We start from the raw sequence: 17,748 nt of genomic DNA, 5'->3' as shown, positions 1-17,748 counted from the left end.
TGGGACACCTGAGCCAAAGCGGCACTCACTTGAATTGCCTATTAAGACCTGTTCTCATTCTGTGTGCAGGGTGTAGCATTTCACAGTGGTGAGGCGTCAAACCTCACCTTAAGAGGTCATTTAATATTTCAAAAGGGCCTACTGTTCCTAACATCTGTTTGACTTCCTGATGAAGGCTTGATGGCGTAACCAAGTGGCAACCTACGGTCTAAAAATATGAGTCCAATGCAGAAGTGTTAAAAGCTGCAGTTCATCGAGAATCCGCTTGAGGCATGTGTATGAAACCACATACACATGAATGGGAAAAAGCTGATCTTTACAGCAGAAATAAACATGTTTACAGTCTGGTACAAAAGACAAGTGTAGTCTGGATAGCTCATTTCTCCATCGGCACACCACTGTAAAGGGGGTGAATTTTTTTCTAACGCAGCATTTCGAAGATATTGAGATTACAAGTCTTCCAATGAGAGGCACAGCTGACTGCAGGAACGCTGTAGCTGTTGGCTAGGAGGCTCAAAGCCCGCCTCTTTACGTCACAATCGCTCGACAGAAGCAATATGGCTGCCGCCGCCGATTGGCCTCAAAACAGCGCTTCAGAAACAGATGGGTGACATCACGGATACTACGTTCATATTTTATACAGTCTATGTTGTCTGTTCTCATTCTGTGTGCAGGGTGTAGCATTCACAGTGGTGAGGCGTCAAACCTCACCTTAAGAGCTCATGTAATATTTCAAAAGAGCCTATGGCTTCCTAACATCTGTGTGACTTCCTGATGAAGGGCTTGATGGCGAAAAATGTAGAAGTGTGTTTCGGGGTTAAAATAGGAATTTTAAACCGAGAGAGCCTTGGAGTTCTGTCTTTGTTGTCTGCATGGATCCCTATCCACCTCACCTCAAACTTACACCTTTTTGTGACCAGGGATTGCTCCATCCTCCATTTTTTTAAATTCTACATCAACACTAGAATCCTTAATTGACTTCAAAGCACGGCAGATCACGACTCGAGAATGGGTGACTTTTATTAGAAAATGATGACAGCCTACAAGACAAATTTAGCCAGCATCTGAACCAAACAGAAATCTAAAAAATAATCAGATGAAATTCCTTTTTCAAAAGATCTTTGTAAACAAAGGGACAAAAACAAGTACAATTAAAACTAATAGTGGTATTCAAAAACATACCAATACAGGAAAAGTGTACTCAGCAGCTTTCCACATGAAAGAAAATGAATTTGTCCGGGGATTAGTGTGACATCTCGCTCTGATTTGTCCACAAAAAAATCAACAGATCTCGCACAATCCGTCCTCCGAAGGCTTTTTGTGAAATCGCATCGTTTCGACAGGTAAGAAAAGTTGTTTCCAAACGTCAGCACACAAAGGCTTCAGATCCTCAAATAAAAAAAAAAAAACCTTACACTGCCTTTCTGTGGTATTCTGGAGGGGCGACCTCATAGTCACTGCATTGAAGAGCGAAGCAGAGTTCTTTACAAGATACCTGAAATGAAAGACATTTTCCTTACTTCTGCTGTAGACAGAGAAGGGTTTGAATAAAGGGTTATGACACTTCTTGAAGTACTCACTTGAGGAAGTCCTGTAGATAACTGAGCAGCAGTGCAAGGCTCTTCTCATCCAGCGGAGTGTACGCCAGCATCGCTCCAATCCTCACTTTGAAAATCAGACAAAAGACAGTACATCACACACCACACACATCGCTGACCTTGTCTTGATACATTATCACACTAGCAATACTTCAGTCTTCCGCTTTACCAAAGAGTCTGAGTAGGTGAGGAGCGCCATAGATCTGAGACATAGATGTGTCTGGATGGTTGGCGAGGATGTCTGCGTACTGCGGCCTCTCAAATTTGTAGAGAAGCTGCGTCCCAAGCATGACATTGAAATATTCCCGGATACCAGCGACCACCTCGTTTACAGCAAACTCTCTGAACAAAAGAAGACAAGCTAGTTTTGATTCCAAATATATTAACAAGCAACTGATGCTTTTTTTTTTTTTTCTTTTTGCATGACCTTTGTGACCTAAAGCCGCTCATTAAGAAAGGCTTACTTGCTGTCAGAGTTTCCTCTCGATTTCTTGTAGTTTGCATAATCTTCAAGGACTGTGTCAACATTCTTTTTGGCAGGAAGGTGGAAAAGCTGAAGACATCAAACAAACAGACACAAAGAAAACACACTAATGAATAACTTGGGAAATGTTATGGTGGGCATACATGTAAGTGTATGTTCACTTCAACATTATTAATGATTGAGGGCTGTGAAAAAGGTTTGTTTAGGCACCGGTTTCTGACCTGTTTTTGCCGTGTTATCAGGTCCCAGTCATCCACCAGCCATGGTTTCAACTCCTCTGGAATTTTTACTTTAACTTCTACTCGATTTATGAAGGTCTCCTCCTAAACAGAGAAGAAGAGTATTAAAGAATGACCCTGAGAGGATTTTTAGCACAATGTTAAATGTAGAAATAAGACCATTTCCAACATAAAGTTGCAGCTGCAGAGAACAAAACTTCTTACTCTGTTTCTTACATCTTAGCTCTGAGGTAAATCAAAGAAGCCATCAATCAGAAAAAATATCATCATTATAAGCAACTCAGTGCATTTACGAGCTTACACTTTCAACTGTTGGGTCAACTCGTGCCCTCTTTTTCCGCGGAGGATGGGTTGGTTCTCCTCCTGAACTTGTTCCTTCTCCTGCCCAGGTGCTGCACCAAACAGAAGCAGAGTTAACTATAATTCAATTCACAGTAGAATTAACGCCAAACACTTGACAGTCTAGTGTTATAATTTGAAAAAAAAGCTGTGTAAAATCTGCTCAGTTGTATGTTGGTGAGTAGGGATGCACCGATCCTACTTTTTAGGTCCCGATACCGATATCGATACCTGGGCTTTGGCATCTGCTGATACCGATACTAGCCAATCCGATCCTGGTATTGATTTCACGATCTATATTCCTTAATGTGAGGATAGAATCATGATTTGGTAACTTCAGGCCTTTCTGACTTGATGGTGAACTGTATCTGGTTCCAAATGCTAAACCAGAGGCTGGAATCCCTTAATTTCAAGGATCCGGAACAATTAAATCCAATAACCGGTCTGTTTTTTCACACTTTGAATCCATTAATAGAAGGTTTCTTGCTTCTTTGCAGTAGGCTACAGCTGACGTAAACTTCCTCCTTTGGGCTCCCATTATATTTTTAAGCGCGACTGCCATCCATCAAAACATTACTGCTGCACATGTTGCAGGTTTCCAGCTCACTTGTTAGTAAAGAAGCATGACATGCACCTAAACTGCAGAGCCTCTGTAGTTAGTCTCCATCATGCTCCAACGGGCAAAAATGCACAGACCGGATGGCGCTGATGACGTAAGAGACGCACATGGCTGTTGTAAACATAGAAAAGCATAGAACTGAGATGAATAGATCTGCCATTTGGATCGGCACTTTGTCACCGATATCCGATCTAGTTTTTTGAGTCCGATCTAGCCGATATCCGATACAGTATCGGATTGGTGCATCCCTATTGGTGAGTTTAGTTAAATGCATTTTTAAAAAATTGATTTTGTACATACACAACAGGATATACTTACGCTTCTGTTTGTTCTTTTTGGTTTTCCTACAAAATGAAAAAATATATATTTTAAAATAAGTCTATAAAACGTAAAGAGATTTAACTATGAGGAGATGTGAAAGCAGGCAGATTAATGATGAGTACTCACACATCATTTTTCTGCGGTGGAGCAGGTATCTTCTTATTCGGCGCAGCACCCTCATTCTTCCCTCCACATAATGGTCTCTGAATTAACAGAGAAAACAAGTTCAGTCACTTAATGCTTGAGTTGACTTAGGCCAACCCTGAGGTCTTATCTCTTTGCTCATCTTGTCTTGTATATTTTTGTAAGTAGTGTTTCTATTTGCAAAAAAACCCCATCTTGCTTCCTTTGAACAATCATACGTATCACTCACTGTCAATCTTTTTAAGTAGAGTGTAAACAAAGGCACGTCCTGACTGTATGTGCTGTAAAATGCTAAATAAAATAACTGTATTCACAAACAGTCTCTGTTCTGATGGTCCTGTTTGCTTTTGTAGGTCATATAGATACACAAGTATTAATTTCAACATGATTCATAATCAGTTAAAACTCTTGACAGCAGGTTTAGTAATGTACATTTCAGAGCAGACTGCTGTGGAAAGTATTAGACTACATGTTTTTGCAAATCTGATCAGTGGTTTCAGTTCTGTTCCCATGCGTATGGGGTGAATTTCCTGGTTGTCAAAAGCTATGTCATGTTCATCATGAACAGCACCATAGCCAATTAAAATAAGATAACTCTATAATTTTGTCCTATCAGATCTAAGCTTAGTAAAAAAAACCTACTATTGAAAAAAGAGAGGATATGGACGTACGATTGGCCCTTTGAAGCTCTTTCTGTTTCTGCAGATTACTGTCCACATACTTAAGCACTCGGCTCTCAGGAACCCATTCGTCCCAGCTGGAAGACACAACAGAAAGTTAGAAACCACTTGACGAAGCTTTACCGTGCAAACTTTAGAGATTGATTTGATTCAACCTACAACTTACTTCTTATTCCACCCGCTGTAATGAATAAAGTATTTGATTTGTTTGTCCTTTATGTTATCTTAACACACTGCAAAGAGAGAAATATTTTGTGGTCATTTTGTTATGCACAGGCAAAAATATGCATGCCATGATCACAGAGACAGTCCTGATGAGGAAGCTTACCTTAGCTTCGTAGAGCAATGGCCCAGAAAACACAGCACTCTTTCAACCCTGCAGAGAGAGTGGACAGGGCAAGTCGGCATGAGAAGCAGTTAAGACATTATACAATAGAATCACCAACCGAACCATTGTTACACTTTAAATGAAATTATTTAACATCTCACTCATCAGCAATTTACACGGACGTCTTTCTAATAGATTAGAACAATAACTAAAAAATAATGAAGCCTTTAAATAGATACAATAAAATACAATAGAATGGTTTTAATGAGTTTTCAAAATAAAAAAAACCTAATTAGTGAAGTTAATTAAGTTAATAGGAAAAAGAAAACTGATCACATAACCCCTCTTCTTAAAACTCTGCACTGGCTCCCTGTTTCTTTTAGAATTGATTTTAAAGTTATTTGAATTGTTTTTTAAAGCTCTTAACAGCTTTGCTCCTCCATACATCACTGATATCCTGTCATTTTATGTTCCAGCCCGATCACTGAGGTCCTCAAATGCTTCCCTTTTAAATGTTCCTCGTGTGTCTCACACAAACACCGGCCAGAGAGCTTTCTGTTTTTACACCCCTAAGCTGTGGAACTCTCTTCCTCTGGACATTAAAATGGCGAGCTATCTGGGTGTTTTTAAAAGTAAACTTAAGAGTTACCTTTTTAATCTAGCTTTTAATTTGAAGTAATTTATTTTTAGCCCTGGACTGCAATATTATTTTTATTATTTTCATTATTATTTTCATTATTATTTGAATCATTGCTTTAACCCTCCTGTTATATTGCAGTTCAAATTGACCCGTTTAAAAGTCTATCTTAGGCAATACATGCCTTCCAAACCTGCTAAATGCAGCATAAAAATCTGGGCAGCATGTGACAGAAGAGGTGTCGTGGTAATTTTTCAAGATTACTTCAAAGAAAAAAAAAAATTAAAATGTACAATAAGATAAACAAAAATATGTGTCATGCAAAACTATTTTTTTTATTTAGGGCTTGCCAATGTACATTAAAAAAGGTTTTAACATTAATTTTAATGAATAGCGAGTGAGTTATCCTCATTGAACCATGATCTTTGAGAATTAAAGAAAACCAATGGACCAAATATTGATTTAAATGGTTAGTAATGGAGTTAAAAATTAGATTTTTTATTTTTTTGGGGGGTTCTGACTCTTTTGGATAATTGAATATACCCCGGGTCAAATTGACCCAGGAACATTATTGTTGTTCCAGAGAAACGAACATAACAGGAGGGTTAACATAAATTTATCTTGTGTAATTATTTATTTATTTCTTTATCTATTTATTTCTTGTATTCACCTGATCTTGTTAACGCTGACTTATTTTTTAACTTTTCTTTCCACTTTCACTTCTTTTATTAACTTTACTGTATTGATTTTATTTTATTTTTAAGTATTTTATTTATAATCATGCCTTTTATCATTTGACCATTGCTGTTGTTTTCTGTCACTCTGTTATTCTGTGAAGCACTTAGGCTGCATGTTTTGATGTATGAAAGGCGCTCTATAAATAAAGTAGTTAAGTATACAGTATGAAAAAAACCCTTTCATGATTTCCCCATATTTATATTGTTCCTCTTATATATGAAAAGTTGGCTGTCACCACCAAATCAAGTACATTAAATACACAATGTTGTCAGCCTTCATTTAAGAGAGAGGAAGAGGAAAGTTAATAATACATGACCAGCAGCTGGCCGTACAGCAGGCCAGAAGGACCAGGCTAACAATCATCCAGAGTACAGAGATGTGGCGGTGAAACCAAGGCGAAGCTAACGGTGCATGAATGAAAACTGCTTTTGGTTATCTGCCAATCAGCTATAAATCAAACAACAGGCCCCCTGGTATACTTCTGCTAATGTCACAATATAAAGCTAAGAGAAACCCTGAATCTTTGACAAACGTGGAGAAAAAATGATGAAGAGCTGTTTTGTGCAATAACAATGAAGGCTAACAACGCTAGCTGTCCTGGGAAGCGGTGCTGTTTCGGCTATGAGGCTAGTTCACATTAAGAGCTGCCCCCGGCTTCAGCACTGACCAACACCACATTTCGATCAGGGATTCAAACAGAGAAATGGTTACCTTCTTGAAATTTAGGTTTCGGGTCCTGTTTCGGCGCCATTCACGGATTAAACTAACAAATATGGGAAAATCGCTAGCTCCCATTCCAGTCTGAAACGGCGCCGCTATCTATAAACGTCATAATCAGCGTCATGACGCAATAACGGCGCGACTGAGATGCGACAGAAAGAAGACACTATTAAAAACACTATTATTAATTAACTTATTAATTTATTATTATTTATTATTATTTAATATTATATTTATGCAATCTAAGGCCAAAACACTACGCTCTAAGTTCAGGTGGAAAAATAATAAAGTCGAGGTGGTCGTTTCTGTGATAGATAGACTTTATTTCAGACCCATAGGTCCAAATCAGCACAAGAGTAATTAAAAGACTAAAAATAAGTAAAATACATGTCCAACAAGAAATAAAAAGATCATAAGACAACAGTTTTTTATTCATTCTGATTAGAGCATAAAAGGCATTTGTTACAATGTTTCCAAAAGCAAGAAAAAACCTTGTGTCACTTAAGTGGGCTGAGTGAGCCCCCTCAAGTTTCCTTTTCTGAATCAGCTAAGCAATATATTTTTGATTTTGATTCTTTGATGAAGCTTTATTGTCTGCCCCAGATGGGGCAGAATTCTTCTTTGACAGGGCTCAAACAGGCGCATACACTTCACAATAAAACAAAAACAGAAACAAAAACATATAGTTGAAACACATAATAAAAGACAAGCATCCATAAACATAAACGCAACAGGCTGGGTTCCTTTTTTTAAACTGTTCAGGGTGGTTATGGCAGAGGGAATGAAAGATTTATACATTTCTACATCAAAATTTCTCAGTACAGCATGAAATATAGAGACATTGTTTGATACAAACATAAACTTGCACTGGTCCATCTTTAAGGAAAATTCGATATGCATCATATATGCTACTTGAAGCTTTTTCATTTTAGCTCTACTGTAATTGCACCACAAATGGGCAGTATAAAGAGGAGTACAGTAAGCTTTAAAAAGCTCTGTTTTAACATTATCTGGGCACATTGGAAATTTACGTGCCAGCATATTAGTCTGTGCATAAAGCTACAACACTGTCACTGCAGATCATCATATGCAGCTTGATTTTGCTTGCACTTGTTAAATGTATTTACAGTCTTATTATTTTAGACGTTTCTCCTAAATTTTTAACCTTTGCTTTGAAAAGTGATCTACTATTTAGAAAAGTACAGGTGTAAATGAGATAGTAGATGAGAAGTATTGCTGAAGGAAGGAAGTTTACTAAAAGCTTACTAAAATCACAATTTTATTTTAAGACTTTTGCACCTACAAATCTTACATCCTTAAATCATGAGTTTATTTACCTCTGAAAATGTCTATTCATTGTCCGGGTTATGTAAAATGTTATGATGTGGTTATAATTCATTAAAAAAAAATAAGAATATTTTTTTGAAAACTCAGTATTATGGATTTGAGCATATCTTCATATTAGTGTCGGTCTGCAACATATAGCAGTATTCTGGAGCCATTTTTAAACAGGAAGGGGTACAAATTAAGTTTAATGTAACAATTCTAAAACTCTGAAGCTATATGTAAATTTACATGTATGATGAAATGAGCTGACACAGTCAGGCTCAGGTGAAATGAAATGGGGTTAACTGAATTTCTATAATTAAACAGCAGCTATGTTTAAGAGATAATGTAGGACAAACTTTATCATTTGGTAAATATTTTTTCATGTTTATTATTTAATCAAGAGTATTTGAGTTTAAGGTTGAAATATTTTGAATTGATAAGGTCTTAAAACAGCAGACATGTTCATCCTTCTTGGTAATAAGACACAGTTGTTTATTTTGATGGCTCTGATCTGTTCAAGTGTTCAAGTGTCAAGTTAATCACAACTTTGTGACAGCGAGCCAGCATCAAATCTACACAAATAAAACACATTAAGGACTGTCTGATGTCCCTGATTGGAAATATAACTACGGTCCATGTCATGCTTTAGCTGGGAAATCAATCTTGGGACTGAATGTAACACCTGTTGACTCATCACATCGTATCTGGTGTCCACAATTCCCCTCTGGCTGGTAAGGTAATGTATTATCCATGCATATTGTCATTTGATGTTGAAATAGATCAAAAAAGTAAAAAAAAAATCACATTTCCTATCCTGTGATACTGACCTTGGTGATTCAAATCAGAGTATCTGCAAGCATCATCTCCTGTATGCATGGGTAGCATATGCAGGCATAAGGGTGCATGTTGTTCCTGATTTGTAAAAATGTTTAAAAGCAGGTTAGAGTTCTCCCTATACAGGAAAAAAACTCATCATCTAATTACTTTACATAACCAAAACAAACCATACATTTACATGCCAATACATTTGGCTGGACTAAAAGCTTGTGCTGTATCCAAGTGTTAAAGTCAATTGAATTAAAACGCATCTCACTGCTTCTTTAACAGGACAAATGCATCTAAACCAGGACTGCTGAAAGATGCACTTTCTTATATCTGTTTAATTCTTACAAATATCAAACAACACAGTAGACCTTGAAGCAGTTCAAAATGATCAAAGCCTCTATTGAGTATTGACATCATCTGATAGTAAAACAGACATAGAAACAGAAAATGTTACAATGCATGTCAAGCAACAATGACATCTTTAAATAGCATTAATTATATAATTACAAAAGAATATCACATACAATGACAGCAATGCATATCCACAAATCAAACAAATGCTGAAAATATATATGATAATAAATAATCCTAATTGTAAGCACAAGGTCAGGAAAAAAAATAAGGGGAGGGGAGGCGTCCATGATAGACTTCTAATAGTTTTTAACTTTCGGGCCATAATGCTTTTGTGAGTACACTCAAAATGAAGCTATCACAGTATACTTAAAGGCTGCTGCAGGGACACCTAACAAAAATAAAAGCTACTTATCCTGCAGCCTCACTAAGGAACAGCATAGCACTTAAATAATGAGCTTTCAGGTAATTTGCAGTCATGCAGAGCTGAAAATACTCAAAGGGTTTACTGCAACTGTGAATGCTTCACTGCTTCACGCAGCCTTTATGCAAAACAGCAAGTGCTAAATCAAACAAAAAGACATGATGAATGTTATTTATCCACTTTCACTCATCTGTTTTTAAGCATTTCAGTTTAAAGATTTACCTAGTGGATCAAAGGCTCGTCGTGTTTGTGAAAGTGAAGCACAAACGCATCAATGACAATCAGCCACTTGACTTTGAATTTCTGTGTATATTCTTTAAGAGTTATATTAAAAAAAACACACACATAGTTTAAAAGAAAATGACACAATATTGCAATATTATATGAGCATAAAAGGTCCAATTGTATGACAACAGAAGGCTGTTTGATGGATGGGACGAGTGCCATTCATTCACACACTAAAAAAAGCTGGTTTACAATGCTGATACACTCCAATTCTTATGCTTTTTCAGGTACTGTCTGAACTGTACAATATTGTTCGTATTTGATTGGACTGAAGAGAGTGCAGATTTATGACAACAGAAGGATCTAGCGTTTGCTTTTTTGCATTTCTAGTGGCAACAGTTCCTAGAGGCAGAGGGAATGCTCTTTAAAAAACAGCATACATCCAACATAACTTACATCATAAATAATTTCTTAAAAATAACATGACCACAGCATGGATGTCGTACAGAAAAATCTACAGTGATGGCAAAAAAAATCACCAGATCTCTCTGCTGTCAAAACATTTGACAGAAATGGTGCTATTTAGAAAGTAAAGAAAGAGATACCCATGTTCCTGTTTGCTTCAACCTGCCTTTTGTATAAGTTACTATTACAATGCCATTTTCTTTATGCTCTAAAGTTAATGTTCCATAAGGTGTCACCTTATTGGTTCTGTGCACATAACATTATACTGAAATAATGCCGTCAACATGGAATATCAAACAAAACTGTAAAAACCAGTACAAAAGGTACATATAATCAAAGGACCACATGAAGAGGTGTGAAAAAGTCTTCAGTATTCACAGAAAAATATCAACTGAAGTAACTCACCGGACAAGAAGCGTCCTAAGTTTATATACATATGATAAGTAAAATTGAAAATAGATTTTCCTCTCTGTACATAGCACTGTATTCTTTCTTCTTCTTCTTCCTTATTTACAAAGAGCTCCTGTTCTCGCGGTTCTCCTGCGTCTTTCAGTTCTGCGCGGATCAGTCGAGAGAGATAACGTCAGACATGGAGCCTAAATGGCCGCTGCAGCTTCCACCGAGGACCTCGACAATCCTGAGATGGAGTGGCTGTCCCTGTCTCTGTCTTTATCTCGATCCCGTAGACTGCTCGAAGACACCAACTACTGGTGCTGCCACTGTGCTGCCTCCGTTAGTGGCCACCAGCGTGCTGCTCCCAGGAGTGCCTGGCTGCTCCCGCATCATCTGAGAGGAGCTGTAGGGCAGGAAGCGGTTGAGGAGCAGGTCGTGGTCCTCTGACGCTGATGCAGCTGCTGCGGCAGCCATTACCATGTTGTAATGCTGAAAGGACAGGAGGGAGGGGACCATTAACTCTACATAAACATACTGCTACATACATACTACTCTAAAGTCAGGGTCTTCAGTAAACATACCTGATTGTCCCCTTGGAGGAAGGAGAAGAAATTCAGATCTGCAAGAGAAGGAGAAGGTTCAGTCCATCTAATTTGTTCTGGAGACACAAAACCAACATTTCAAAAAACAATTTTATTTTTAGAACAAACATCTGCTCTCAAAGTAGGTTGATCTGGCTCTGTCTAGTCTGTCTCATCACAAAGCTTGCATGCCTGATGCGCATTGTAAGAAAGATGGGCCACTGTAATGATGTCTGCCATCCAACTGACTGAAATGATCCCTTCCTACATCCTCTTATGTTCATCTTGATAAAAGACAATCAGTCAGTGTCAGAATCAGACCGAAACTGTGCTCTTTATCACTCGAGAACTTGTCTGAAATGTACTATTCATCACTCATGTTTCTGCAGTATATAGTAATTCAGTGGTTATCTAAAAAAGCAAGTAAATAAAACTTATTCAACTATTTAAGTGTGTCTATTTGCTAAAATTTAAATAAGAAAGCCTTCAGGTGAAAGGTTTGAGTTGTACCCCACTTCAAACTAAGTGACTACACAGCAATGTCAATTTGTCACAGGGACTTTGTAAACTCTTTCCATGCATGATTGAAGGATTGATCTACAGCCCTGCTTCCACGCTGAACTTATTTTAAACTAATATAAGGATTTGGTTGATTGAATTAGACAACTGAGTATATTTTCATCATGATAGTCATTGATGCAGTTTTCTGTCACAACATAAAATCAACAAAAAACTATTGCGAAGTTCTTGACCCCATCTCAACAAGAAACAGCGTTTGGAAAACAAACTATAACTCTAAAAATCCCCAACTGGCTCTGCTACTCAGAATGCACACGAAAGTCATTACATAAAGTTTCACTTTAATATGTAACTGTTAACAAATGTACAGATCTGTCCCTCACTTGAACTGGAGTTATATCGCTTCAGTAAATGAACAAATAGTAGAATATTTTCTGTGCATGTCAGAAAGTTCAATATCAGAACACTGTATGAAGAAATATTTAGAAAAATAGAATTTTTAAAAACTGAACCTCTTTGAAGGTAAGCGACAGCCATACCTGGCAGGTCACTAGTTGAGTGATAATAGTGGCGGTAGTCCTGGATAAGACGTGGAGGAGGGAGGAATGTAACTAGTCTCCACAGGGGGCATGCTGGGAGCTCTGCTCACAGGTGAGCCCTGGCTGTGTAGGTTTAGTACTCTGGGAGAAAGAAGGTTTGGTTAGGTATGTTCCAGAAGCAAAAATGAGCTGAGCTGAGCACAAATGCAAATTAAAATGTGTTTACAATGAGCTTCTTTCCTCTTAACAGTTAGGAGACTCACCCTTTATTTGGAGGTGAGAGACGGGCGAAAGCGAGGGACAGGGTCTTTTGGGAGGTGGCTCATCATCAAGCTCGTCCTCTGACGAGCTATCCAGAGTCAGGTCGATCACATCAACTTTTTTGCCGTTGTCAGTGGACCCCCTTTTGGCTCGTGCGAGTCTGACCGGGAAAATCTGCAAAGAAACAAGCTGACTCACAGTATGCTCACAGATCACAACGAAGATACCCTTAAAGAATCTGAGCTATGCAAGCTACTTACCACTATCTACCCCATTGTAGGAACCAGGACACCTCCTGCACCTCTTTCTTTGACCTCATGGGACACCAGTTTCCATCTTCTTTGAACTGGATTTCATCACAATCAGAACAACTATTCAAGATTTCCATAAACAATCTGTGGAAAAAACAACACACTAGAGCACAGTTAGGTCACTTTGCAACCAGAAATAAAAAAAACCTTTATCCTCCCTTACACTTAATTATAAGTAGAAAATGCATGTTTTGGGGGCAACCGTCATTGACCGAACACAAGGTGTTGCTTTGGACATTGGTTTAAGGTTGACTATCTGTTGCAGGAGTGTCAAACTCCTCAGCATATACTGTGGCTTTAAAGCAAGAGTGACAAACATCTGCACATTTGTTTCCTCCCACTAATGCTTGAACACAATCCCACTGGATTCAGAATATGTTGCCTCACGCAGAATGAAGCTGTGTTGTGCTCACCCGTCAATAATGAGGTGCTCGTATGGTGCCTTCTTGTCACAGACGGGACACACCCAAGTGGGCTTCTTCTCGTTCATTTGGATATAAAGTGTAGCATCAAAGCACTGAAGGTGAGAGCATGTCATCGATCTGCAGGGGATTGTCAGCCTCATCTTCCCAGCTTCAAGACAAAACACAATACACAAAATGGATTAAAGCGGGAAAGAGTGTGGGAGATCAGAGTAAATGTGTTCATGTATAAAGAATGCATCTGTTAGCATTTCAGGAAGATGCAATTTTGTCACTGTGCAAAAATTAAGCAATGTAGTGGAATACTTACAGGACACAGGAGAGAGACTCGTAGACTGGTGGTGGCAATTTCACTCTCTGGATCAGCTGTTAATTTCTCTTTGACTGTGAAAAGGAAAAACAGACATAAATACAAGGATGAAGCATCTTAAACTCAAGTCTACACTTTATGTTGATTCTTTAAAAGATCCTAAACTATTCAAGAAATACTCCCGTTAGAAACATAATGGAATACATCAAGTCTTAAACTACTCACTGGAATTTCTGGATAAAAACAATTTTTGAGAAAAATGTGAGTGGAAGAGGGGGTCGCTTTCGGAAGAGCAAATACTCTTTTCTAGGAATCTTCAAGGAATTTATTTCCTCTTTCAGTGTTTAAGATTAGTTTGGGGGATTTCCATGTTGCTATGACTATGTGGTAAATCAGGCCAGTAACAATCAACAAGAGTAACTGTAGACAGAAGATAATAGTAATATGATAGTCTTTTCATTGCCTTCTCCCTTACAGGGGTAGTGGTGACACATTTTCTATGTTTATACCACAAAATGGAGTGTGGACTTACTCAGAGCTCTCGAGTGGTCTGGGTTTCTTATTCCTTTGGCCCGTAGTCTTTGCAACAACACTGCAGACGACTGTTGTCTTACCAAATAAACAGCCATGGAAAAACTCTGAGAAAAGCAAGAGAAACATTAGAAGCAAAAAGGTACACTAAGGTGACTGGAATCCTTTTCTACAGCAACTATGACTCTGACTAGATTTTTCTTACCCTCCCAATTTCCGAAGTCCACGACGCCACAATCGTGTTAGGAACTGTGGTGGACAGTCGGACAAGAGAGGTTATATTGATGGGGCGACTGGGCCTTTTTGGTTCAACTCCGTTTTTGGTTGGAGGAAGATATCCCTGTAGAAAAGAAATCATCAAGACATCAGTGGCGCTCCGACGTTGTTGGTGTGTGACTTAGAAAACATGGCAGACAGACTGACAACAAAATATCTGGACTCACCGGGAGATTACAGGGTTTGCCATTCACCTTCACACACAGATTTGGGGGAAGTGATCCTCCTGGGGACAGCTTGTCTCTGATAAACAAAATCTAAAAAAGGAATAGCCAAGTTTACTATTTCAAGCACAGACCCTCTATTCACTCAATGCAATGTACTAATTGATGAAAATGAAATTATTTCTCTGAGGACAAGTTTTGGAGACAAACCTTAACTGTACTTGAACAGCAAAGTCACATTTGGTCCCAGATATGTCCCTAAAAGGAAGAGGAAGAGCAAAATCAGGCTGGTGAAAACAGTTAAACACACAGACTAGGTACAGCTCAGTTTACTGTAATATAATGTCATCACTGAAAGAAGTGTGTTATTAAGGTGGTAGGTAGTATCAGTAATGTTTGCAGCCCCCCTTATCTCTTCACAGCTAAAAACAGAGTTCACAGTGAAGTTTTCTCACGTACATGGAGCTGCTGATTTGTTGAACTTGCTGTGGTGTTAATGCAAAGGCATAACATGCTTCCTGGAACCGCTGACTGTTGTCTGAAACTGCGAAAAAGAAACCAGGAACAGAAAATGAACACTCAAAGTGAAGTACAGAGGGAAAACACTAGACTCTCAAGTCAACTCATGTTGAACTTTTACCGAGCATGGCTTTAATCAGTCATGGTTCAGAAACCTGTGGCCACAACACTCAACGCGTTATCACTACACACAGAGCTGAGCAGGAAGGGCTGGACTCACCCAGACTGGTGGGCTTAATGAGCTCATCCAGCACGTCGTAGAATGGCAATCTCTGAAGCTTGACATCTGGGTGTACAGGGTGCAGGGCGGAGGGGAGGTGCGGCAGGCTCAGCTCATGCTTCGGCCCAAGTAAAGACACAGGTAGCAGAGGCGAAGGGGAACCGTGGCTGTCAAATCCCAGCTGAGCGAGGCCAGCGGGCAGGCTGGAGGCAGAGTGAACTCCGGGGAGAGCCAGGTCCACTGGTGAAACCATTTTGGTTGGGAAGCGTCGTCTATAGAGCTCTTTAATCTTCATCTGCACAGCTGGACTGCATCCAGCTTTAAGTAGGTGGAGGGCTTTGGTCAAAAGTTCATGTTTGCGTCCGTGCTTATTTCGCCCTGCGTATCCCAACAACACTTGGAGCTCCGAAACTCGAAGGCTCATTACCATTTGCTGATGAAAAGAAGAGTGGAAGATGGATTGTTATACCTGTTCAAACACTAGAAACAAGTTTCTAATTCCTTAAGTGTTGTAAAACATAATCATTAAAACATGAGTCATTTCTTCACGTTATTCAAATATTTTACTGGCTTGCAAATCGTCCACACCCATGGCATTTTCATTTCTGAGATAAGCTTGAAACAGGAAGATACACTGTTTATTCTAACCTTTACCAGCCATTATCATAATAATAGACAACACTGACAGCTTCGTCATGCTGTATATTTTATCAAACACTGCCACTCTGAGACGACTTAAACAGAGTGTACATTTTCTTTGAATCACACTGCTTTTCCTAAGCCTTAAACCATAATGTATCACTACATCCTTCACTGGATAATAGAGGGTGTTGCCAAAATAACATCAACAACAACCACATACATACAAACATATGACTCACAGAGGTGAGTCATTACCTGAGAGGAAAAATACACTGTAGGTTCTGTCAGGAAAATAGTTTGTAATAGTTTGTTGACTGGGATATAATGTGATTTTTGTTAAAGAAAATATCCTGCAAAGTACAGTATAACAATCTAATGACACAGTTTTAAATCCATAAAGAAAGACATAAGAATCACAATCATACAGAGCAATTCAGTCGCATAAAGAAACAACACAAACTGTATATATTGCAGGATTGGATCTGCACTTCATTTTTGATTCCACACAGGTGACATTTCCTGCAAGGCCTCTCGCGAGTATTATAAGTGCAAATCAAGGACTCCTGATTACCAGCAGATGAGCAAAATTAGCACTTAGTAGGCAACTGGGAAATTTGAATATGCCAGTATTAGCACATTATCATGATGCTTGAAATCTGGCCTGTGGTGGCACAAATAAACATAGTTTGATTTGGTTAATGCCTTTGAATAAGCAACCCTAACACATTTTCTCTGTGTACAAATAAAACAAGTTGTACTGAGCCAAGGAGGAGAGCAAACAATACAGCTATCCGACACAAGGGGGTCGGATCTAAATGAGAGGTGTTTCTTGATTAATGTGACAGTTTTAAAGAACTCAGAAAGAGTTTACTGCCATCACTGACAGGAGAAAGTGAAAAAAGATTAATCATTAGCATACACTCGCTAACTGTTATTTGCGCCTTCATGAAGCTGGTTTGATCTGCCTTTAATACAACTTTGTTACAATCAGTCTTGAACGATTGAGGAATAACCACCAATACAGGTAATCGAGTAGAATACAGTCACTATATTTCGTGAACTATCACCAATCAGATCAGATATAACGCTTATGGAGGCTAAAGTGCGCCTGTCTTCCAGGGAATAGACAGAGCCCATCTTTAACCCAACATTGCAGTCCGCCCGGCATACTACTCATAATGTCAGTTGATTCATACTACAGTGCCTTTTTGTTCCAAATGGTGACATCAAGATGTTTTTCGTTTCCATTAAAAGCAATATAAGGCCTTTTCTGCAGGTGAGCCGCTCAGCAGAGGCAGCCTAACGGAACGTCGGCAACAATAACAAAGCTAATGCTAACGAATTAGCAAGCCAGCTAACTGCTTGTCTAGTCTCCACATCTCTGCTGTTTTTTTTGTATTATATGCTTTAATAACAATGCTTCTCGTGCCTTTACTGTTAAATGACAATGGGACAATGCTTTGAAATTTAAATATCACAGTGTGAAATGTCTATTTGTCAAGCTAATGCAAGGGGCTCGCTTTACCTTCAGTTCCGCACTCTCCGCCATCTTGTTACATTAGGAGCGCATGCGCAAAAGCCTTCCTCAAGGGAC

The 17,748-nt window shown here is 38.7% G+C and overlaps 2 protein-coding genes across 2 annotated transcripts; both read right to left on the bottom strand.

Annotated features, from left to right (window-relative positions):
- Positions 1-997: 997 nt before the first annotated feature.
- Positions 998-6,985, bottom strand: morf4l1 (mortality factor 4 like 1). The gene is given in 15 exon segments (XM_034685575.1): positions 998-1,461; positions 1,464-1,495; positions 1,581-1,665; positions 1,768-1,940; positions 2,063-2,151; positions 2,304-2,405; positions 2,623-2,713; positions 3,585-3,623; positions 3,727-3,778; positions 3,781-3,803; positions 4,412-4,501; positions 4,591-4,648; positions 4,651-4,657; positions 4,753-4,791; positions 6,825-6,985. Coding segments are annotated over 15 exon segments (984 nt in total). The 5' UTR covers positions 6,879-6,985; the 3' UTR covers positions 998-1,411.
- A 3,080-nt stretch (positions 6,986-10,065) lies between these two features.
- On the bottom strand, positions 10,066-17,748 carry pias1b (protein inhibitor of activated STAT, 1b). Its single transcript, XM_034686234.1, is given in 21 exon segments — positions 10,066-11,068; positions 11,071-11,171; positions 11,173-11,348; positions 11,441-11,478; positions 12,499-12,559; positions 12,561-12,639; positions 12,762-12,777; positions 12,780-12,908; positions 12,911-12,933; positions 13,016-13,044; positions 13,046-13,154; positions 13,484-13,643; positions 13,799-13,876; positions 14,335-14,440; positions 14,539-14,673; positions 14,777-14,826; positions 14,829-14,866; positions 14,984-15,031; positions 15,233-15,317; positions 15,513-15,945; positions 17,680-17,748. Coding segments are annotated over 21 exon segments (1,956 nt in total). The 5' UTR covers positions 17,704-17,748; the 3' UTR covers positions 10,066-11,030.

The sequence above is a fragment of the Notolabrus celidotus genome, chromosome 6 (genome assembly GCF_009762535.1).
Source record: "Notolabrus celidotus isolate fNotCel1 chromosome 6, fNotCel1.pri, whole genome shotgun sequence".
NCBI lineage: Eukaryota > Metazoa > Chordata > Actinopteri > Labriformes > Labridae > Notolabrus > Notolabrus celidotus.
Note: the sequence above shows the minus strand (reverse complement) of the source record. Positions and strands in the feature narration are given on the sequence as shown.